This window comes from Echinops telfairi, unplaced genomic scaffold (assembly GCF_000313985.2).
Source record: "Echinops telfairi isolate 266 unplaced genomic scaffold, ASM31398v2 ScPeMD7_7468;HRSCAF=8506_0, whole genome shotgun sequence".
NCBI lineage: Eukaryota > Metazoa > Chordata > Mammalia > Afrosoricida > Tenrecidae > Echinops > Echinops telfairi.
In genome coordinates this window covers 66,803,114-66,826,347 of record NW_022111369.1, presented here as the reverse complement: position 1 = coordinate 66,826,347, position 23,234 = coordinate 66,803,114, and the positions used below count along the sequence as shown (strand labels likewise).

General features: G+C 47.9%; 1 protein-coding gene across 1 annotated transcript in view; it reads right to left on the bottom strand.

Moving 5' to 3' along the window:
* KIT (KIT proto-oncogene, receptor tyrosine kinase) overlaps positions 1 to 21,384 on the bottom strand; it is a 98,242-nt gene extending 76,858 nt beyond the window's left edge. Inside the window, exon 1 of the mRNA XM_045284060.1 lies at positions 21,284 to 21,384. Coding sequence (XP_045139995.1) covers positions 21,284 to 21,350 — 67 coding nt within the window. The 5' untranslated portion in view covers positions 21,351 to 21,384. The remainder of the gene's footprint in view (positions 1 to 21,283) is intronic.
* Positions 21,385 to 23,234: the final 1,850 nt, after the last annotated feature.

Here is a 23,234-nt window from a genome sequence, read left to right as displayed (position 1 = left end):
GTTTCAGACCCAATTGGTCTGTAGTAGTAAGGGCTGAAGGGTTTGCATTTACAGCGGTGTTCCTTGCAACTGATCCAGGGCCCAAACCCAAACCGAACCGGTGGCCCTGGAGTCCACTCAGACCCATGGTGGGGGTGGCCAGGTGCCACAGAGTAAATAAAACTGTGCTCCATAGGGTTCGCAAAGCCGGGACTTTTCAGACGGAGACAGTCAGGCCTTTCTTCCCAGGGCGCCCCTGGGTGGTTCTTAACCAACCTTTCAATTGGCAGGCCAGCACTTTACCTGTTGTGCCACCCACAGACCTCTGAACCCAGAACCAGAAATCGAGCGGCCTCTCTCCTGCCCCCAATGGAAGAAACCCAGGGCCTTGGGGCATCCAGATGCTGCCAGGATCTGGGAACTTAAAGCAAACCTGCCCAAACAGATTTCTTTGAGTGAGCAAATCTGCTTGGCTTTTACACCTAGAAGTCAGCCTAGCACTGGGTCCCCCCACAAGCTTTGGCAGGCGGTCGGGTACAGATTTCACGAGTCCCTAAGCTTCACAAGTGGGGAATGTGGCAGCCTTCACCAGTCTCGGCTACAGGACTCCAGAACGGTGACACTGGGTGGCAAAGACAACTTCTGCGACACGTCACAGCTCAATCTGGTGCACTGCATGTAAAAGCCCGAGCCCAGTCTGGAGCCCAAGCCTGATGCGGTCAAGGCGCCAGCGCCGGGCTCGGCTGGGGCAGATGAGCTTCGTCACCCCGCCCAGAGCCGCTCCGCCTCGCCGAAGTGCTCTCCCACGCAGCCTTCTCAAATCCCCGATGGCGCTTGGTGCGTGGACTTCGGATACCATTCCCCCATGTTCTAAATTGCTAATCAGATAATTGCTGCAACAATTAATTCTGCATCCATTCTACATTTGAATACACAAAATAGAAAATAATTAGACCAAAACATTGGTTTAAAAGCACACGCTAATGGACAAAATGAGTTTATTCAAATTTCATTCAACATTCAACGCTTGCTGGTCAATTTGCTTAATGAGTTGTTCACTTTTCTCGGGTGACATTCACTTTAGAACAATACATTAAGCCTGCTTCCCGCTTGCATAAAATTCTTAATGATGACCCTGGGTTTGAAATGATCCCTTCCCCAATCTCTTTGCAGGAAACAGGAAATATCGGAAAGTGATTTTGTTCCGCCCCCCAGAATCAAAAGGAAAAAGTAAAAAAGGTTCCAATATATCCATTGAGAAAGTTTTACCCTTCCTTATATGGCTTTAGAATAAAGGCCATCCCCAAAAGAAGGAGAGGAGAGGTTGGGGGGCGCCCAGAGGAGGCCAATTCTAAAATTGTAACCTTGTAGTATGTAATTTAAATCAATGGCCAGTTGGAGGAAGGAAATTTTGTATTTTTGGAAATCTAAATTAATATTATGTCAAGCCCTGGCAGTATTTTCATTAAATGACTATAATTAGAGAGATGCAAATCTTTCCCTGGGGTGGGGGGGATCTGAGCGAGAAAAATGCACCTAATTAAGTAATGATGTTATCTTTATTAGATGGTATTAAAAGTATACATGTGGTTTCATGCCTTTAACACTATAAAACAGAATTTTCTCCCCCAGAACCCAAGGAACACTATCCCAAACAAATAATGTCCCAAGGGTGCCCTTTCTAGAAATATACCTTAGAAATCATAGCTCAAGAAATGAGCTTCCTGGTGCTGAGCTGAGTTCAGCCACTGCTGTTCTGTCATGAACCACAACTCAGAAAGCTAATGACGGATGACAGGGCCATCAATTGACTGGTTCCACACTCATCAACCACTAACCATGTTTCAAAAAACCATCAACCACTAACCATGTTTCAGAAAACTTCATTTGGAGGGGGCTTGCTTACTCCTGTACAGAGTTGCAGTCTTGGAAACCCACCGGGGCAGTTCTACCTTGTCCTATAGGGTCGCTGTGAGTCAGCATTGACTCACGGCAGTGAGTCCGAGTGAGAAATGATCAATGACTTCATAGTTCAAGACTTTAGCTACTCCAGATGTGGAAGACCCAGAGGTTAAGAAGTTTAAAAAGTCAAGGTGGTAACAGGGTAGCTATGACTTAAAGGGCACGGAGTTTCTGTTTAGAGGGATGGAAGCACTTGAAAATACACAGCGGAGGTGGTTGCACATGTGGTGGATGTAATGACTGTCACCGGATGGTATACTTCACAACAGTCAAATTGGCCAATGCTTTCCATATATTTTTAACCAAAATTTTAAAATAACTAAAGATTTTGGGAAGATGGCAGGGACAGCATAATTATTGAGACTCCCCAACACAGCTCTCTCCAAGCATAAAAAGACACAAAAGAGCAGAAGCAGCTTACAATAAAGCTAGGTGACAAGGTGCCCCCATGACCCCTAGATCCAAGAAAGCGGGGACAAAGCACGAACAACTACATGAATTGCCCACAGGTCCTTTCTGGAAAACTCAGGGGATATTGAGGACAGGCACAGAAACTGGGAGAGGGCTTTGTGCAGGCTCCAGTGTCAAAGGGGTACGGCCAAAGGGGTTGTGAGCCACGTGTGTCTACTATAAGCTGGGATGGTGGAAGGTGGGAGAGGAGGAGGAGCTGAGGATAGAATCAAAAAATGAGTAAAATAAGGTCAGTGGAGACAAAGACAAGGTCTAGAAAGGAGGAATGTTGAGCATGGGGGGAAAAATTTTTTTAAAGCAAGACCTTAGGAAAAAGGAAAAGAAAATCCATATATATTATTTTAACTAGTTAATAAAAACAACACAAGGCCACCCTCAGGCTGTGAGGCAACAAAGGTGATCCTGGCTATTCCATCAGTTTGGGAGAATTCACAGTGAACAACAGAAAATATCGCATGGCTGCATTCCAAGGGTTATTGCAAAAAGAAAAAGAAACAAGAACTAGAATATCATCCTAATATAGACAATAAGATCACTCCAGAGAGACAAAGCAAATGAAAACTAATACCTACTATTTCAAAATGAGCTGAAATTAAGTAAGTGAGAGAAGTTATCAAAGAAAAGATGCATCAGAATGTTTAAGCCTCAGAATTGATTGCCGAAAAGGAAGACTTGGAAAATGCAGGTGAAAGAACTATGAAAAGAAGCAGAAATAAATGAGAAGCATCATTTCAGAAACAAAGGGCAGTTAGAAAGAACACAGGCAGGTGTAAATAAAAATGAGTAATGCCTTCAAAAGAAGGGAAACTCCAATGTGCTGTGAAAGGATGTAAAGTGTAAGACAGAGTGATAGACACAGGAGGGAGTGAGGCACCTCACCTCATAGGAATTCCTTCAGCTAAGGAAGAAGAGTAGAACAAAGTTGAAAAAACAACCTTCAAGAAAACATTACTAAAAACTCCTGAAATTATAAATAAACAGCACAGTGTCTCTGGAGAAATCATCCCAAAGCAATCCATCTCTTGGACTTCAAAGAAAAAAGTGGAAAGAATATTCCTTTGGGTCTCTGGGGAGAGACCAAATAAAATGTGAAGCCAAGAAAATCAGACTGTCTTCAGACTTTGACAACACTTTATGTTAAAAGGCAATACAATCAAATAATAAAGATACTCAAGTCAAGGGAAAAAAAACGGGCCAAAGATGTTATATCAGCCAATCTAACCTTCAAATGTAAAGGTCACAAACAATTGTGAACATATAGTTCAGGAAATACTTTCTGAGAAGCTTCCTGGGGTAGCTATTAGAATAAGCTTCAGAAAACTAAGATCAGGAAAGACAGAATATAAGGATAGGATATATATATACATATATACTAAACAAGGACAAAGGGCAAAATTGTAATTTTAAATTAAACAGCTCAAAAAAAAATTAAACAGCTCTTTGCCATTGGGTCAATTCCAACTCATAGTGAATTGCATGTTGGAATGCTTAACACCGAGGTCAGCAGTTTGAAACCACCAGCTGCTCCTCAGGAGAAAGACCAGACTTTCTATTCCCATCAAAAGTTACAGTCTGGGAAACCCACAAGGGCAGTTCTACCCTGCCCTACAACATTACTATGAGTTCTAGTATAGTCATCAGAAAAATGGAGGGGCAGGGGGATCGCAATACATGAAAACTAGAATACGTTTGCTGATTGCTACCTGGTTGCTGATGACTTCAACTCCCATGATAGGGGAAGTCAAGAAAAAGGGAAGGGTGGGCTACTAGCTAATTTAAATGTTGTTCACAGTAGAAACAAAGAGAAAATAGCCCCTAACAGAGGCTGATATTACTACACCCAAGGATATTATTATGAAGGCCATAATAAAAAGGTAAATGTAACTGATTACAAGGATCTGCATGTGACCTCCTCCCTGGGGGACGGACAACAGAAAAGTGGGTGAAGGGAGATGTCGGACAGGGGAAGACATGACAAAATAATAATTTATAAATTATCAAGGCTTCATGGGGGAGGGGGGAGCGGGGAGGGAGGGGAAAAAATGAGGAGCTGATGCCAGGGGCTTAGGTGGAGAGCAAATGTTTTGAGAATGACGAGGGCAATGAATGTACAATGTGCCTTACACAATTGATGTATGTATGGATTGTGATAGGAGTTGTATGAACCCCTAATAAAATGATTACAAATAAATAAAAAGGTAAATGTGAGAACGAAATACCAATCTTTCCAAATAAACCGAAAGGTGTAACAAAGAAAGTACAATGATGAAGAATGCACTACAGTATTTATGAAGTAGTCTAGTTTACACACATGCAAGCCTGAACACAATCCTGCCTCTACATCCACCAATTTGCAGGAATGCAGGACAAAGACTAGGAGAAAGAACCTATAGATAATAAATAACCTATCCACCAGTGAGAAGGTGTGGATTTTACTGGGATTCCATCAGACGCGCATAGAGGTGAGCAAATTCCCGTACTGCTTTTTACTGGGGGAAATGTAAATGCTGACTGGATAGCCAAGGTTTGATGAAATGATACTGATTCAGAAGGGTGTGGCCTGGGTGCCTCCCGCCGTGTAGAAGAGCCACCCCCTAAAATAGGGATGTGTGAAAGGCTGTGACGGTGCTTGTGGTTTGCCTCAAAAATCGACGGGAGAGCCAGCAGATGGACTGTGTTTGTAATGGCTGAAAAGTAGGCCAGGAGTACATGAGTTCATCGCATGATTGTCTGTTTGAAAAGCTCCCATCATAAAAAGATTATTTCCAAAGTCAACGTGCAGCTCGATTCTCCCATCTCAAACTAAAATGGCAGCTGATTGGGTTTTCAGACCAGACAAGCGGGGAGGCTAAGAATTCACAGCCCCCTGCAAACTTTTGTTTGCATTTATACCTTTCCTGGGTCAAATGATAGTACATTTCAAAACCAGGTTCAATTTAAATTTCAACCCTGAAATTCTCACCCAAAACTTTCAGTGTTAATGTTTATACTGGAAAAAAACAATTCTCTGGAACCTGAAACACTAACCAGGTGCTAATTCACATTAAATCTGTGTGCCAGAGCAGAACCTTGTTTTATAGGATTGACTGCTAACTGCAAGGTCAGCAGTTCGAAACAACCAGTCACTCCGAGGGAGAAAAGCGAGGCTTTCTCCTCCCATCAAGAGTTGCCATTTGGAAAGGCACAGGGGCGGTTTTACGTTGTCCTTAAGGGTCACTATGAGTCAACTCAATGGCAGGGAATTAGAGTTGTTTTTCATTTTTCAGGGGATCACCAGGCATTTCTTCTGAATTGCCCCTGGGTACGCTCCATTCACTAGCCATCTAGCTGGTACATTAAAGCAAACGACTTCAAAATTACTTTCCGTCATACCCCGACACAGGCAAACAGAACACCGATTGTTTTATCTTCATGTTCACTAAAGATTCTTCCTGTATAACTTCAGCTCGGGCTGTCGCTGAGGACATTCAAGTCCTTGCCTACAGCTCAAGAGGACACCACTTGTTGTGCCATGACAAGCTTCTCCTCCGAGCACTTACTTCATGGGAGTCCGAAGCAGGAAGGCCCAAGACTTGGTGATAAGGAAATGCTCAGTCCTGAGCGATTCCAGTGTCCTCTTTCATTTGGGGAGTTCTAGATTTGAAACTTTAGCCTCTAAGCCTGCACGGGCCTCTGTCAGACCACCTTACAGGTAAAATACAAAATGTCAGACGACGTCAGCTAAATGTCACCTCTCTGCTGGTTTCACACGCAGACCCACTACACCAACTAGGGCGTTAACATGAAGCATGGGATGACTAAAGGTGTTTTAAAGGTACTTTGGGAAGATGCAAAATGCCATTGGTGTAACATCCATGTTGCATCCAATTGCATTTAAGTTGACTCCTGCATGCCACTCATGGTCTACAGTAAACCACTTGCCTGATTGTTTTGGGGTGCAATCAAATGGGTTCACTCATAGCAGCTCTCTGCTCACAGAAGGAGACACTGTCCAGTCATGTACCAGCCTCACAACTGTTCTTATGTTCAAGCCTATCGTGGCACCCACTGTGTGAAACTACCTTGTTGACGGCCTTCCACGTGTTCGTTGCCCCTCTACTTTACCAGCATGTCCTTCTCCAGGGACTGGTCTCTCCTGACAGCACGCCCAAAGTACTTGAGAGGAAGTCTTGTTATCCTGACCTCTAAGGAGCAGTCTGGCTGCACTTCTTCCAGGACAGATTTGTTTGTTCTTTTGGCAGTCTACGATACTTCCGCTATTCTTCACCAACACCAACACATATAGTTCAAGTGCACTGATGCTTCTTCAGTTTTCCTTATTCAATGTCCAACTTTCCCATGCACAGGAGGCCATTGAAAATACCAAGGCTTGGGTTGTAATAGCCTGGCCTTCCAACACTTTAAAAGAGGTCTTGTACAGCAGATTTACCCAATGCAGTGTGTCGTTTGGGTTCTTGACTGCTGCTTCCATGAGCATTGACCGTGGATCCAAGCAAGAGGAAACCCCTGACAACGTCAGTCTTTTCTCCATGTCCCATGATGCTATTTACTGGCCAACTCATAGTGACGCTGTAAGCCAGAGCAGCACCGCCCCTTTAGGTTTCCTAGACTTTAAATCTACTTGAGGCCTTGGTCTCAGCTCATTTCCCCCCTCCCCCACTCATGAACCCTTGATCATTCATAAACTTTTCTTTTCATGTCTTACACTGACCACTGTTGCTGTCTCCCTTCACCCACGTCTGTTACTCGTCCCCGTGGAAAGGGGTTATATGTCGATCATTGCGATCGGTTCCCCCTTTCTCCCCGCACCTTCCCTCCACCCTCCTGGTATGGTTAGTCTTATTATTGGTCCTGAGGGGTGTATCTGGTTGGTTAGTTGGTTGGTTTTTTGAAAGGTCTATTTCACTCTTAATCCCTAGTACCTGTGCATATGACCTTGCTTGGAAATAGAGTCTTTGTAGATTATTATGAATTGCCAGGAACCACCAGAAGGCTCACAAGAGGCAAGTCAGGATATTCCCCGCTTAGGGTCTTCAGAGAAGGCCTGGGCCAGCCGACCACCTGAATTATGACTCCCAGTTTGTGTGGCATCCACAACTGTGAGACAGCTATGCTGGTATTTTAAGCCACCCAGATTGTGGGGCGTGCTTATAACAGCCCTGGGGAACTACTACAGTCAGTTTAAAGAATATTCATACTCTCCAAGACCAAACTCACTGTTGAGTTGATTCCGACTCAGAGCGACCCCATAGGGTCAGGGACAGAGTAGAGCTGCCCCTGTGCTTTTCCAAGGCTGTAACTCTTGATGAGAGTAGAAAGCCTCATTGTTCTCTCAAGGAGCAGTTTGTGGTTTTGAACTGCTGCCCTTGCACTGAGCAGTCCAATGTGTAACCACTCTGCCAGGTTCCTTGGGAAAATAACCACAGGGGACCAATGGAATGAAGCTGTAATCGAAAGCCCTAGTTCATGGTCTGGTCTACTTATGCCAAATGTGCCCCTTGGAGAGAAGCCTGCTCCCACCCCCCACCCCCTGCTGTGGACGCCTCTCACCTGCTGGCCTCCACCCCACTCGCCAGTCTCACTCTTGAGGCAGTGGTTCTGAAACTACGGTAATCGTTTTCAATAAACATCCCCGGAAAATGCTGGCGTGTAAATTAGGTTACACATTCCAATCTACTTTTAAAAAGGAAAAAACACCCTCATAAGCCCTCCTACATATGTTGGTCTATTTTTAGAAGCAGAGAGAAGGGAATCTTTTCTTACCAAAGTGATGTGCTTTGATTGAACTAGGAATGTATCTACACTCCCTGGTAGCAAATACCGAGATTACATAAAAATAAATAGAAAAATATTTAGGCATCTCAATTAACCACTTCCAACTGCTTATTCTAATGTTGTGGTCCCATGTGTGATTTTCCGATGACAACGGGTCTTTCGCAGAAGCTAATATTGATACTGGATCCCTTTCTAGAAACACTTTATTCCAATTAAGGAAAAGAAAAAAAACCCTGAGACACCAAATAACTTCCAAGATTCTCTGAGATAATTCCTTACACTTTGTTCCAACCCTGTCAAGTAGTTCCTTTGTAGAGGGCTACAAAGACTATTATATTTCAATAACAGGGAGCTGAGGCATTGTGTGGAAGAAGTTTTGTCGCCCCATAGAAACAACCTGCATCACCTGGGGCAAGCCCATGTTCAGTTAGAGATTTAGACTTCACAAAAGAACTGAAAAGGAGCTTTGGTGGTCCCAGGTGGGGTGGGGTGGGGTAGGGGGGGGTGGGGGTAGGGATGACTAGGTGGTATTTAGGGTATCTTTCCTTTCAGCAGGAATCCTGGGAAGGCACTTAGACATAGAGCTGCCAACTGCAAGCTCAGCAGTTTAAACCCGCGAGAAGGATGAGGCTTTCTGCTCCAATAAAGATGTCCAGCTTTGGAGCCCAAAGGGGAAGTTCTAGTATGCCCCACAGGGGTCCTGATGAGTCAGCATCTCCTCAAGGGCAGTGAGGTTTGTGTATTTTATTTGGTCTTCGGTTTAAGTTGCTTCAAAGAGTGCTGTAGCTACAGATTAGTGGTTGGAAACCCCTGGCAGATCCCTGTGATGAACGTCCTGGCAAACAGCCTGTGGCATGGCTGGTGGGTCTGCACCACCCACCGGCCCTCCAGCTAGCCTAGCAGTTCATTGCCTGCCCCACAGCATCCTGGGAACCAAAACCAAGACACATGCATGGCTGCCGACTCCATGCCCATCCACAGTGAGCCTCTAAGCCAGTGCTTCTCAACCTTCCTAATGCCGCGACCCTTTCATAGAGCTCCTCATGTTGTGGTGACCCCCAACCATAACAGTCTTTTCGTTGCTACTTCATCACTGTAATTTTGCTAGTGTTATGCATCAGGCAAGGTGGCGACCCACAGGTTGAGGACCGCTGCTCTAAGGCAAAGTCAAACTGTCCCTTTGGGTTTACACAACTGCAGATCTTTTTACAGGAGAAAACCTCATCTTTCTCCTGAAGAGGCGCCAGAGGATTCGAGCTGCTGACCTCGTGATTCTGCAGCTCAACATGTAACCCATAATGCCACGAGGGCTCCTTCCTGCAATCACTAGAACCAGAACCAACCTACTTGGTCAAGTAGAGGGGCAGCAAAAAAGAGGAAGGCCCTCAATGAGGGGGGCTGACTCGGGGGTTGCAACCATGGGCTCAGCAGAAGAGCCCACTGTGAGGATAGTGAAGGACTGATGGGTAGTGCATGAGGTTGCTATGGGTAGGAATGGACTCCCACTGCTGGGGATGGGGGTGGGGAGTGCGGGGAGGCCTTTCTACTCTCAGCAGCCCTATAGGATTGCTCAATAGGGTGGCCACAGCTGTAGACCTTCACTTCTTTGTCCTGTGTAGCTGGCGGGTGACCCCTTTGGTTAACTTAACCCACAAAGCCCCCAGGGTGCCTTTCCAACCCAATGGTAAGGAGTGTGTGTCTAAGCTCCTGGACTAAGACTGTCTTTTAAGTCTTAATTACATTTCACGAATGTGTCTTACCTTCCCCACTGAGCCTTGGCTCCTTAAGGGCAGAGACCACATCTCCGGACATCATCACACATGACAGGTAAGCTGCCATGACTTACTGCACGGTGGCATTGCCATTTGATCTGCCATTGCGTCCTGCACGGAACCAGTGCTCTGATGGGTCCCGCTGAGCCACCAGGATGGAATGGCCCCAGGGAAAGGAGAGGTGGGGAGGGTAGAAGGGTGGTGGGCAAGCCACCGGGTGAACAACCTATTCCTGAGCTATCCAAGGTGCAGGACGGCGGTGGCCGGTCCTTCTTCCTCACAGATCTTTTAGCCTAGAGGCAAGGTGGCTGCACCTCAAAATCATCCATCAATTGGGTGATCGCAGATCACAGAGATGAGGGCTAATCAATCAATGATAGATTTATTTTCCTCTGGACCTCGAATCTGCTTGTTCTTTCTTATTTTGACACTCGACTTATGCACTCACATGGCACACTTAGTTCTGTGGCTAGATCTACCCTAACTCCCACCCCTACACCCCCACCCTTACCCCACACAGATCGATAACCCATTTCTAGGCTGTCGTTTCTTTATTGATTGTTTTCACTCTAGCCAAAAGGTGTGAACACAGTAGAGGATCATGTTAGAATCTCCGGACATTTATGAGAACCACTCTCCCCAGGAGCCAAGGCAGGCAAGGAAGAGGAGAAGGCGGCTAACTTTCCATCCCCTGACTCAATTCCTTAGAAAAAATTTCAAGACAGGTTTTTAAAGGGACAGCAAACCAATCGAGTGGGTCAGGACCTAAACATTTCAAAATGATGATTAGCTGTCTTCCCTCAGACCTCCAGCAAAGAGGTCTGGCAATGCAAAAAAAAAAAAAAAAAATCCTTTCCACACCTTCTAGTCAAAGAATTTTTCCTTTTAAAAACAAAACAAAAAATTCAATTTCCTTCAAGGGACAATTTAAAGTATTCTCATTTTGTTTCATTTTTCACTCACACATTACAAATATTTGAAGACTATCATTCATGAAAACCTTCCTTCATCTTATCTTGCCCCAGGCTTAATAAACCAATTTCTTTGGGTTGCCTTCAAAGGGCTTATTTCCCAACGTTTTAATCAACCCCATGCCTTCTACGCCCAAAGTATCCATTTTATTTTCCAAAAAAACTAAACATGCCTTCAAAAGGTCCTCGTGCTTGGTCGTCTTTGTGCTAAAATGTCTTTTCACAGATCAAACTTTATTTTTCATTCAATGACGGGAAACAAGGGTAAGTAAGCCCCGAGTTCCTCAGAATCGGACCGTCCTACCATCCTATCAGAGCAGGTTCCATGACCTCCGAGATTTCATTTGATGGCTTGAATAGATTGGCCCCTTGAAATGTCATTAACATCTGCCATCATTTCTCTGAAACTTAATTTCAAGTAACTGTAGCCTGTAAATAGTCAATAAGCCCAAAACCATCTTCCCTCCCTCGAATGGGCTTCCGCCACTTAACTTTCTCTCTGTGAATTCCATGCTATCATTATTCCTCCCAGTTCCTTACACCTCCATAGCCCTTAAGCCCCTTCCCCCTTCCCCTCATCAGGAACGGACACAGGGAAACCCAAAGCCCCAGCCCACTGCCATCAAATCCATCCCTGCTCATGGTGACCCTACAGTTCTAACTTGGTCCTTCATGCGTCAGAATGGCTTGATGGCATTGGGTTTGGACTAACTGCAAGGTCAGCAGTTTAAAAGCACCAGCCGCTCCTGGGGAGAAAGCCGCTCCTGGGGTCTGTCTACTAGTGTGAAGAGTTCCAGTCTCAGAAACTCACAGGGGCAGATCTACCCTGTCCTCCTGACTTGGTGGATGTGAGTTTGGTTTTTGGTTAGTAAGTATGTGATACCCAAAACCAAATCCTGCCATTTTCTCAGTTCTGACCTTATAGAGACTCCAAGGTTGTTTCTCGTTATGGGAGCAGCAGACAGCCGCATCTTTCTCCCAAGGAGAAGCAGCTGACTGACAGAGCTGCCAAAAACCTTGACTTTTAAAAAAATAATAATAATTTTTTTAAGCAGTAACTTCTGAGCACCATAAAACAAGGTACGCTTGTACTTCCCCATGTCTCTAAGTCAGAATTCTCCCTTCCTTCCAGGGCACATACGACAACACCTAGGCCCTCACCCCTTCATTGTTGCTGCAGTTAAACAGAACCAAAACTCACTGCCATCAAAGGGATTCCACCTCATAGTGACCCTCTAGGACTAGGTGGAACTGGCCCTGTAGGATTCTAAGACGGTAACTATTTACAGGAGTTGAAAGCCTCATCTTTCTTCCGAGGAGCAGCTGGTAGTTTCCAACTGCCGACCTTGCGAGTAGAAGCCCATCGCGCAACCATTACATCACCAGGGCTCCTCTGAACAGACTCCCACCCACTGTCCTCTGACCAACTCATTGCAACCTAATAGACGGTTCTGTAGACAACACATTTTTTGTGGAAGACAGCCTCAAGTTTCTGGCAGAAATTAATCCCCAATATTCTCATTACTATCTCCCACAGGGACTTCTTGACTGATTACCAATCTCACTCATCAACCCTCCAAGAGCTTAGCTCCCCTCCAATAAAATCTTACCTAAAAAGAGCACTTCTCCCATTTCTGACATCAAAATCTACTTTGAATGTACTGTGCTGTTGCCCCATCCTCACCCCCAGCCTCTATCTGTAGTCCTCACAGGAAGCAAGGCAATAGGACTCTGTTAAACAGAAACAAACGTGTTAACTGAGCAGGTATTACCTTCAATAGCACGGTGTGCAAATAAAACGCTGGAGGGCAGAAGAGACATTAAACATCGGTATTTACTGGTCACCCCAAAGGCCAAGCCCGGGGCAATGGGCAGACTGGGCTTGGCCGCTGCACTGCCCCACCCCCCACCCCAGGAAAGGTCAAAAGGACCGAGCGCCAACTCACCGCTATGGAGTCAGTTCTGGCTCACAGCAACCCTCAAGGACAGAGTAGAACTGTCCCTTTGGGTTCCCAGGCCTTTACATCTGCACAGGAGCAGGCAGCTTCATCTTTCTCCCCTGAAGTGGCTGGTGGTTTTGAATTGCTGACCTTTAGGTTAATAGTTTAATGCACAGCCCACTACCAGGGCTCCTGAGTAAAAGAATTGTGCCTTCCACCTTGCTCTTAAGGACTTTTCAAGGCAACTTTAAAAAGTAATAGGGTTCATGGACCCTAGGTAACTTACACTTACTCATTGAGCCACTCCAGGGGAGAAAGATGAGGCTTGCTACTCCCAGAAAGATGCACAGACTCGGACGCCCACAAGGGCAGTTCTACTCTGTCTTGAATGAACTCGATGACAGTGAGCTTTGCTAGAAAAACATTGCCCAAGCAAAAGGAATAAGGTTAATGACACGGCGAGAAGTACACCTTACCATTAGCTATGTTCTAAAACTAGAAATGAATTGTCAGTTCAGAAAACTTCATCTTACTACACTACCAACCCCAGAAAAGGAGAGGAAAAACCCTACATTCCTAATTTTATTATTATTTGCAAATAAGACATTCATGTAAATAAAACACACACATATACTATGCACAGAGAAAACGTAGGAGGGAGATGCTAGGTAAATCGTATACAACCCAGATGTTCTTTGCATTTAAAAAGGCAGTCATCTGGTTTTCAAGGGTTTCCAAAACTTTTCATAAGAAGTCAAAGTGAAACGGCTTTGGAAGCAGCCTCCCTGGGCACAGAGGGTGCTGTGCTAAGCACGTTGTATGCACCAAGGACCTTAATTCACAGCCACCTGGGCTATCATCCCCATTGTACAGACGAGGAAAGGAAGCTTCACCAAGATCACTTAACCGGTAACAGGAGGGGGGAGAGGGGGCTGGGGTAAAAGCTCAGACTCCACTCCAAAGCCCCAGCTCTTAGCGGAGGCCGCGGCGCTCTGGAAATGACAATGGAGCTGACACTTTAAATTGTACAGGAATGTTGGAACTCTAGCTGTCAGCAAAGGAGGCACTTGAGCAAATCTAGCAAAAGTATACGTGTCATGAGCAAATGTAAGCATGAGGGCTGAAAGCCTAAAATGAATGGAAAAATTAGTAAGCATGAATGATTTCGTAGAAGAAATCTCCTGAGACCTGTGTTCTGTTGAAGTTTTTTTTTTTTTCAGCCCTGCCTCTGGATAGAGGGAAAAAAAAAAATCCAAGATCTGTTCTATCTCTAAGACCACTGATGCCTATCTGTAACATATCAAAAGCTATATATAAAACACAATGCAAAAATGAACTTGATCTCATCGTTTAAAACTGTCAAGTTAGGATTTCTTACTACGCAAGTGCCAGGAATAGGAAGAGAGAGTTAAAGACTATCTATTCAAAGAGATCATTCATTAGCTGTCCCTCCACTGTGGACCTTGTGCCAAGCGCCTATAGCAAGCACCCCATAGGGCTTGCATGCTGGGTAGGCATTAGTCTCACTTTACTTGCTGCCAGCGAGTTGATTCCCACTCAGGGAGACCCTGTAGGGCAGGGCAGACTGGTGCTGTGGGTTTCCCAAACTGTGGATCTTTACGAGGCCAGAAAGCCATCTGGAATGGCTGGTGGGTTCAAATCACTAACCTTTCAGTAAGCAAAAGCATTTAACCTCTTTGCAGCAACAAACTCCGAACCAAACAAACTCAATCCCCCAGAGTGGAGTCTGACTCATTGCTCCATTATGGGAGCAGACAGCATCATCTTTCTCTCTGAGTGGCTGGTGGATTAGAACCGACAACCTTGTGGTCAACAGTCAGGGGCTCCATACTGTGCCACAGCCACCCCACTGCCATTGAGTCAATTCCAAGCCATAGAAACCCTATAGGATAGAACAGAACTGGCTCCCTAGGAATTCCATTAGTTGCAAATTTTCTTACTGGAGAGGATGGCCTCCTATTTCTCCCCAGGAGGTGGTTGCTGGGGGTGTGAACTGCCAGTCTTGTGGTTAATAGCACACCGCATAACCCACTACCCATCAGGTCTCCTACTGTACAGCAAAGAAACTTTTAAAAAAACTTCCCCCTATCAAGTCGATTCCAACTAATAGCAGGCCTAATAGGACAGGGTAGAACTGCCCCTGTGGGTTTTCCAAGACTAAGACTCTTTTCTAGAGCAGAAAGCCTCACTGTTCTCCCCCCGAAAGGCTGGTGGTTTCAAACTACTGATCTGCAGTTAGCAGCGCAACACTTAACCCACTATACCACCAGGGCTTCTGTGCAGCACTCTCTCACTCACTGTCACCACGTCTATGACAGCTCACAGCAACCCTATAGGAGGGAGCAGAACTACCCACGACTGTAAACCCTTGTGTAGAAAGGTCTATCTCCAGCAGAGCTGCTGATGGTTTCGTACTGCTGACCTTGTGATTACCTCCCCAATGCATAACCACTGCACCACCAGTGCAGCACAGAGAGGCTAAATAATTTGCCCAAAGTTACAGTTATCAATCAACAATGCTCAGATGAGAAACTGAAGCTCAGATCGATTACCCAACTTATTCCAAGGCTACAGGCTTGTTCGCTGTGGACCCAGCTGACTAATGGGATGTCTGAATTCCTTAAACTTGTGTTCTTCCACTGCGAGATGCACCCTCCTGGTCCCCACCTCAAATGCTAGCAGTAGGGAGCAGTAGGGCCTAGAGGATATATCCCGTACAGAAGGGCCAGTACTTCTGAGAGAAGATCACCCGTGATAGAAACTGTCCAGATTTTTAAATACTGTCTCCATAGTTTCTAAGTAATATGTGAGCCAAGCAAACAGGACCACACGCTTGTCAATTCACAGGGATTATTTATTAAGTCTTCTGTCAAACAAAAGGATCTCTGATGGCACTGGAAGTTAGGCTAACCACCAAGTGGGTGGGTCAAAGCCACCAGCGGCTCCTGGGAAGAAAAACAAGACTGCCTGCTCGCTCCCATAAAGACTTACAGCCTCCGAAACCCAAGGGGGCAGTTGCACTGTCCTATAGCGGGGTTAGGAGTTGCTGCCAACAGGGTTGGGAAAGTCAAACTAAATACTATCTCAGGTCCAAAAAATGTCAGAAAGCACAACAGCCAGTTAGGCTTCCTCAAAAGTGCTTTCAAAGCATCCTGTGCACCCAACCCAGCTTGGTGGAGTCGAGTCCTGGCAATACCACGTGTCAAAAAGCAGAACCCTATAGGGGTCCCATAGGGGTTTCTCAGCTGTCTTCCCTATCGAAGCCAATTTCTAGGCCTTTCTGTGAAGGTGCTGCTGCGTGGAGCTGAACTGTCCAGTGGATCCAGATTGTCCATCCTTATAGATTGGTAGCCGATCACAAACTGCTTGCGCCACGGAGGCTCCACTGGAATGGGGCTACTGGTGGCTAAGCTTTGATGCTAGGACAAATCCAAGGGGTATCTGCTGTTCAGGATGCTTTGAAAGCCCTTTCACACTAAATTTGTGGCCATGGAGACAGTTACTCAAGTTATTACAGCTACTTGAGGAATCCTGCTGATGTGCATCCCTCCCACTGTCTCCGGCCCTCACAGGACAGCTGCAAAATGAAGTTCTTTCCGCTTCCCAGGCCATCAGTTCTTACGTGAGGAAAAGGCAGCTGCAGTCTTGGCCACCGGGTCCCCACACGACAGCCCCGCTCTGAGAATTCCGCTCAGGACACCTCGGCTCATTTCCTCGTGTCCCTCTTTAATCAACTGGAAGGAGCTGTGAGGAAATGAGTCAAAATCCTAAGGGTAAGTTGGCGCAGCCGTCAACAGCAGCAGCAAAACCCATCACCACGCCGGCAGCTGTACAGTCCCTGTGCTACAGCAGGGGAAGCCCATGGAAGAGTTGGCACATTTCTCAGGAGAATCACTTTGGGGAGAAGCAAGGCTGTGAGTGGCAGCCGGCAGCCAGCGCAGTATCTCATCTCAACTCATCGGGCTTGAGTGTCAATAGCCTAAGGTCGGACTGACTAGTAACTATGACGGGGGCTTTCTCTTTCCCCAGATCACAGTATGTACAGTGAAGACCCATTTTGTTTGTTTTGGAGGGGTGTGTGTGTGTGTGTGTGTGTGTGTAAGACATGTGCACATGACCACTTTAGAGACAGACAGCTTATCTTCATTCCCATAACTGGAACAAACAGCAAATCCCGCCAAAAAGTTCCTTTTTTGCAATGCTTCCAGGATCAAAAGCTCTAATGTGACCAATTCTCCCTCAGAGAATGCTACTGAGAGTGGTCGCACAGTGTCACGTCACTGCCCGCTCACACAACAGAGTCGGTCTGCGGGGCAGCCCCTTCCAGGGACAGTTCTCCCAACTCTTCCTCCCACGGGGCAGCTGGATGGGAGCTGACTCAAGGGCTTAAACCACTGAGCCAGAGAACTCCAACATCCAAACTCGGTGCTACCGAGTCAATTCTGACTCAAAGTGACTGACCCTATGGGACAGGCTTGAACTTCCCCTGTGGGTTTCTGAGACCGGAACTCTTTACAGGAGTGGGAAAGCTCTCTCCTCCCCTGCCCCACCCGACCCCCACACCGAGGATCAGCCAGTGGTTTCAAACTGCTAACCCTCCAAAGGAGCAGAATTCGTAGCCCACTATGACACCACGATTCCTATCCTAAAATAAGACAAGTTTTTTTTGCACCCAAACCGGGAAAGTTCTTGGCAGACCTGTTCTCCACTCCTTTTTTTTTTTTTAATCATTTTATTAGGGGTTCATACAACTCATCACAATCCATACATACATCAATTGTGTAAAGCGCATTTGTACATTCATTGCCTTCATCATTCTCAAAACATTTCCTCTCCACCTAAGCCCCCGGCATTAGGTCCTCATTTATCCCCTCCCTCCCCACTCACCCATCCCTCATGAGCCCTCGATAATTTATAAATTATTATTTTGTCATATCTTGCCCTGTCCGACGTCTCTCCACTCCTTTTTTTAGTCCCTACAACATATAGTTGCTATTCATATAAATATTTTTGAGTGAAGGCCAACCCTCACTGAATGGAAGACCTCAGGCTTGAACAGTGAGCCTTTGGGCCAGGTTTCTCATCCACAGGCAGTTTCTCCAACTGTAAAGAGGTGGGAGGAGTGAAAAGCACTCCCTCCAGGGCACAAAGATGAGGCGGTCTACTCCCTCCCGTCAAGGGTTACAGTCACTGAAACCACCTGGAGCAATTCTACCTTGTCCTATAAGGTCGATATGAGTCCGCATCCACTCTATGGCAGCGAGGTGATATATACAAATGGAGCCCTGGTGGCGGTGGCGGGTAAGCACTGGGCTGCTAACTGGAAAGGTCTATGGTTCAGAACCATCAAGCACTCCGAGAAAGCAAGATGAGACTGAAAGCTCCCAAAAACATTTATTCACAGATCAAGATGAGACTGAATGTTCCCATAAAGATTCACAGATCACGATGAGACTGCACACTCCCACAAACATTTGCAAAGCTTGGGACACTACCTAGGATTGCTGTGTCAGAATCGACTCGATGGCTGTGCGTTTTATACATAGGAAACTTAAGGCACACATGAATATAGGCTTAGAAAAGTTTGTAGAAAATAGAATTTTTCCATCACCTTGCTGAGCCTCCTCGTCTGGTTTATAAACTCAGAAGAGAAAGAAGAACAAAACGGAGTGGATGGGTAGGAAAGAATATCAAAACCCAGCTCACTGCCATCAAGTCAATTGTGACTGATGGCGGCCCAATAGGAGAGTAGAACTACCCCTGGACTCGTTACAGGAGTTGGAAACTATCAGCCGCTCCTGGGGAAAAAGACGAGGCTTTCAACTGTGGACCTAGTGGAGAGCAGCCCAACCTGTAACCACTGTTGAAGACGTTATCAGGGATCTCTTGATAAAACCTTCCTATTGTTTCCAGCAGGTTAACAACTCAGCATGCCCAGCTGCTGGGAATGACTTGTCTCACATGTGCGCAAACAAGAGGAAGGTATGATTCACCATTTCTTCTCGGTTCATCCTGCCTGCAGATGGGGTGGGGGGCTTGGAGGACACAGGATAGGGAGGTGCCTCTCCCAGCCCTGAGGGAAGCCCTAGGACAACATGTTGAGACTGAGGCCTGGGCTGGGAGGCATAGGCCTGCTTTAGCCAGGGGCAGACAAGTTCAGTCACACCAGGTGGTGGTGGGAAGGGGTCAAGGAGGGAGTCAAGGAGTCTCAAGCATGTACAAAGCTTCAGACACTACCTAGGATCGCTATAAGGAAAGGTGTGTATCAGATCAAAACGCCATCACCACCCATCCCCACCCTTCCCACCCCCAGGAAAGTGGAGAATAATTTTGGAACCAAAGAAATATCTTCCGGATTCAGATGTCTCGCTGCACTAGAAGAGGAATCTGGGATGCCCAGAATTTCAGCATCCTGTCCAAGGGCAGGGTGCCAATGAATGGCAGAGAAAACCAACCAGATTGCTGGTTCAAGCCTTTGTCACTCCCCCACGCTGCCTCCCCAGGAGACAGTCTTTAAAATTCTTTTGGCCCCTATTGAATGGAGGAGGCAAAGTATGAGGAAGAAGAAAATACTGGATTCATTTTGGGGTTTTTTGTTTTTAAGGGAAATATTCAATGTGGTCTTTCTTGAAACCCAACTGGAGTCTAGTTCACATATCTTACCTGGAGCAACATGGGGGAACCCCACCCCGACACACCCTTGGGGGGGTGGAAAAAAGGCTCAGGGATATAATGACCACCACACAACTGTCATAATTCCAGTCAGGCAAGCAAACCCTCAAGGAATCCGGACACTGGGCTCAGGATCCCGCCTACTTCGCTGGGGTCCAGACAGTAGGCCTCCCACGCCGGGCAGGAAAACCTCCACAGTGCCTTTTGAGGGGGACTGCGATTGCAGAGACAGAACGACCCGTAGTCCACAGAGCCCGCAATAGTTCATTGCGATGTTTCCTTTCAACAGCCCTTCGATTCCAGTTCAGACTCGCTGTCTTTCCATAGCGCACCTTAAAAGGGTCACCTTAAGGATTGAAAATTTGTAGGACTTGGGGGAAAGCAGGTCTTCAGGAGCTTGCAGGAGACACTCCTGCCACCCAAACCACCACCCCCGCCCCGCACGCGCGTTAGTTCCAGCGACACCGAGGATCTAAGTCTGGCCGAAGGTGTCCACGCATCTACAAATCCTTCTCCACTTCCAAACCCAAGTTCCCGCGCGGGTATAACTGGATTTCCATAACCGCTCTAGGAGCCGTGGAAAAATTGCCGAAAGTTGCATTCCACCTCCCCCCTGCCGCCCCCGAACTCAGGCCGCTGGGAAGGAGAAGTATCACGTGGAAGAGCTGGTTGCGAATCTCAATATTCTCGAAGGAAACTGGGGGCTGAGAGCGCAGGTTGCAAGACACGCACCGAGACAAGAAGCTTCTAGGCAGCCTGCTCCGACACTGACTCGGCCGCGCGCGTTCACCGGGGTCGGGGACCGCAGGGTCCCTACGCGCTGTCCCTGGCTCCCCCTGGAGCAAGAGGCGAGAGCAGCTTCCAGCCGTATGGGCGTGAGTAGCAGGAAAGCTCGGCGCCGATTAGGCAGAAAGGAGCGAGCCCCAGGCACTGGATTTACAAAAGCCAAAAACGCTGCAACCTAGTGACTGCTTTCCACACGCCCAGCCTAAGTTGCCCCGGGGCTGCCACCTCCAGGCTCCGGGGCCCGGCTGCACGCCGCGCGCGCCTCCTTTGCAAAAAAGCCTAACCCGGGAGCCGGGAAGCGCCGCGCCTGCGACGCGTCTCCGCCACTCGCGGCGCGAGCAGAGGCGGCCGAGCGTCGGTCCCCATCTCTGGGCACAAAGAGCGCCCAGGGTGGGAAAGCAGCAGGCGCAGAGCAGGCGCAGGCGGCTCTCAAACTTTGCGAAGAACCTGCCGTCCGGCCCCCTGGGGCAGCGGTCACACACACGCAACTTTTAACAAAAGGAAGCTGCAGCGGCGCCTCGTACGGTGGAGGCAGCGCGCCCGGTGCAAATGCCCGGGTGACCCGCCCGCCACTATCACCCGCGTACCCTCGGCACAAAAGAAATCCCAAATTCGCCCGCAGCTGGGCTGCCCTGAGCCTGCGGCCTCGCCACCCCCTCAGCCCCCGACTGCCCGGCCTCCTGGGCGACCTCCCAGCTTCGCTGTCCCCAGCCCCAGCGGCCGAGGGGCTGGCTCCTCGAGCAGGTGAGCGAAGCAGGGCGCAGGAGAGTCCCCAGGGACGCCTCGAATCTCCCCGCAGTCGGAACCCGCAGGGACCTGAAGGGACCGCAGCCACCTCTCCGGACACACCCCAGCGTGTTCAACCCCTGGGGAGGACAGAAGCTGCGCCGGGGGGTGGGGGCCGCGGCCCGGGGCGGCCGCCGCGCTCTCCCACCTGTCTGGACGCCGCACAGAAGGAGCAGGACGCTGAGAAAATCCCAGGCGCCGCGAGCGCCTCTCATCGCGCTGGCCTCGCTGGGATCCGAGCTCTGTTCCACGTTCCTGCTTTCGCCCAAGTGCAACGAGCGCGGCAAAGCCGAGCCCCCAGTCCGAGCGCCGCGGAGCAGCCCCTCCTCTCAGGGCCCTCCCTCTGCGCGCGGGCCACGCCCCTCCTCGCCGCCCTCCGCCCGCCCCGCCCCCTCGCCTGGCTCCAGCTCCCTTCTGGCGTCGCTGCCCGGGGCTCTTTCGAAGGGCTAATCCCTGGGGGATGCGACCCCAGGGAGGCGGGGCGCACTGGCATCTAGCGCCCAGGTCTGCACTCGGGAGCCCTTCATCTCCCCATCGCTCCTCCCCTGCAGGCAGTGCCCGGCCCGGCTGTGCGCTTGGTGAAGCTGGGTACCACCACGCGTCCTTTAGGACCGGAGTCCGCCACCTGGCAGGTGTTCCCCAGGCACACAATAAAGGGTGGCCCCATCGGCCTTCGGGCCCGTTCTGGAGGGAGGTGGGTGGACGGATCAGAGGGATAGTGATTAGTAAATGGGCCCCGACAATCTTCTCCATTCCTCCTAGTCGAGGGTGCCCCAGCATGGCGCCTGGCATCGCAGTAAAAGGCTAAAGGGGGGTTTAGGTAATTCTTTATGCTCAGTTTCTCCACCTGCGCTGTTACCGGTGCGAACAGAGGTGGATTCCTATTGGTCGGCATAGCCTCCACCCAACATCGCTCTGCCGGGAGACTTTTCTGGAGAGAAGGCATTGGAGTGGGGAGGGGCGCCTTGTGAAGTTTGCTCTTGCGACCTGGGTTTTTAAAACCCAGTTGCGCCAATTGTTATGCAAAGCCCTCTGGGCGCCTCTCTTCCCCCCACCCCCACCTTCAAGCAGTTTCTCTGCCTCTGAATCATGACAGTTACAAGGCGGGCGTTCGCTGCGTTCCTCTTAACTGCTGCAGCCCGTGCCAAAGCTCAAAAGAACAGTAAAATGATACTCTTAAGCCGAGTCCCCTAGCACGCAAGGTACTTCACGCACCTGCGTATGGCGGCGCTCCTGAATAAAATGTAACAGTAACTGTAGAGTTGTCTTTTCCAGACTGAAAGCAACTCCATGCTTACAGCAACAGCTTTATAAGGTAGCTCAAGCAGATAGCTAGCTGTGTTTATTCTCTTAATAACCTAAGTGGCGGCACTCGCAGAGCTAATAAAGGGGAAGCCAGGATTTGAACTTTCACCTTAAAAAGAGATTCCAGGTGATGAGCTTTCCCTAGGCCTTCTAAAATACCTGCCCACTCACTCCTAGAGCATTTCAGAATAGCAAATAAATGAGGTGTCCATCAGGGAGGAAAAAAAGCAGAATAATGTAGATACCTCCAGACACCTCTGAAGTATCCAAACTTTATAATTGCCCAGATTCCTCACTTTATATCTATTCTCATTTATAATTCTCCTCACTTCATTTGATGGTGAATGATCTCTTGTTTCGTGATGACAGGGCCTACATTTGCCTAAATTAATCACTTACAGGTTATCACTACTAATGATTAAGAGACCAACATATATAATTGCCTACCTTTGAGTTTATTTCAGAAGCCCCAGTGGCACTGGGGGTTAGACACTGGGCTGCTAACCACAAGGCTGCTGCTTCAAACCCAACAGCTGCATCGAGGGAGAAAGACTAGGCAACCTGCTTCTATTCTGATTTACAGAACCAACTCGATGGCAGTGGGTTTGGATTTGGGTTAAATTTACTTACATACGAGTATCCGTTCAACAAACATTTATCGCTGTCTTGCAGAGCATGGGAGAAAGGCAGGTGCTCTACTCCTGTAAATAAAACCCACAAGGGGGTTGCTGTGAGTTGGTATCAGACCTACAGGATCGAGCTTGACGTTTTGGATTGCAAAGCGTTCCCTTGAG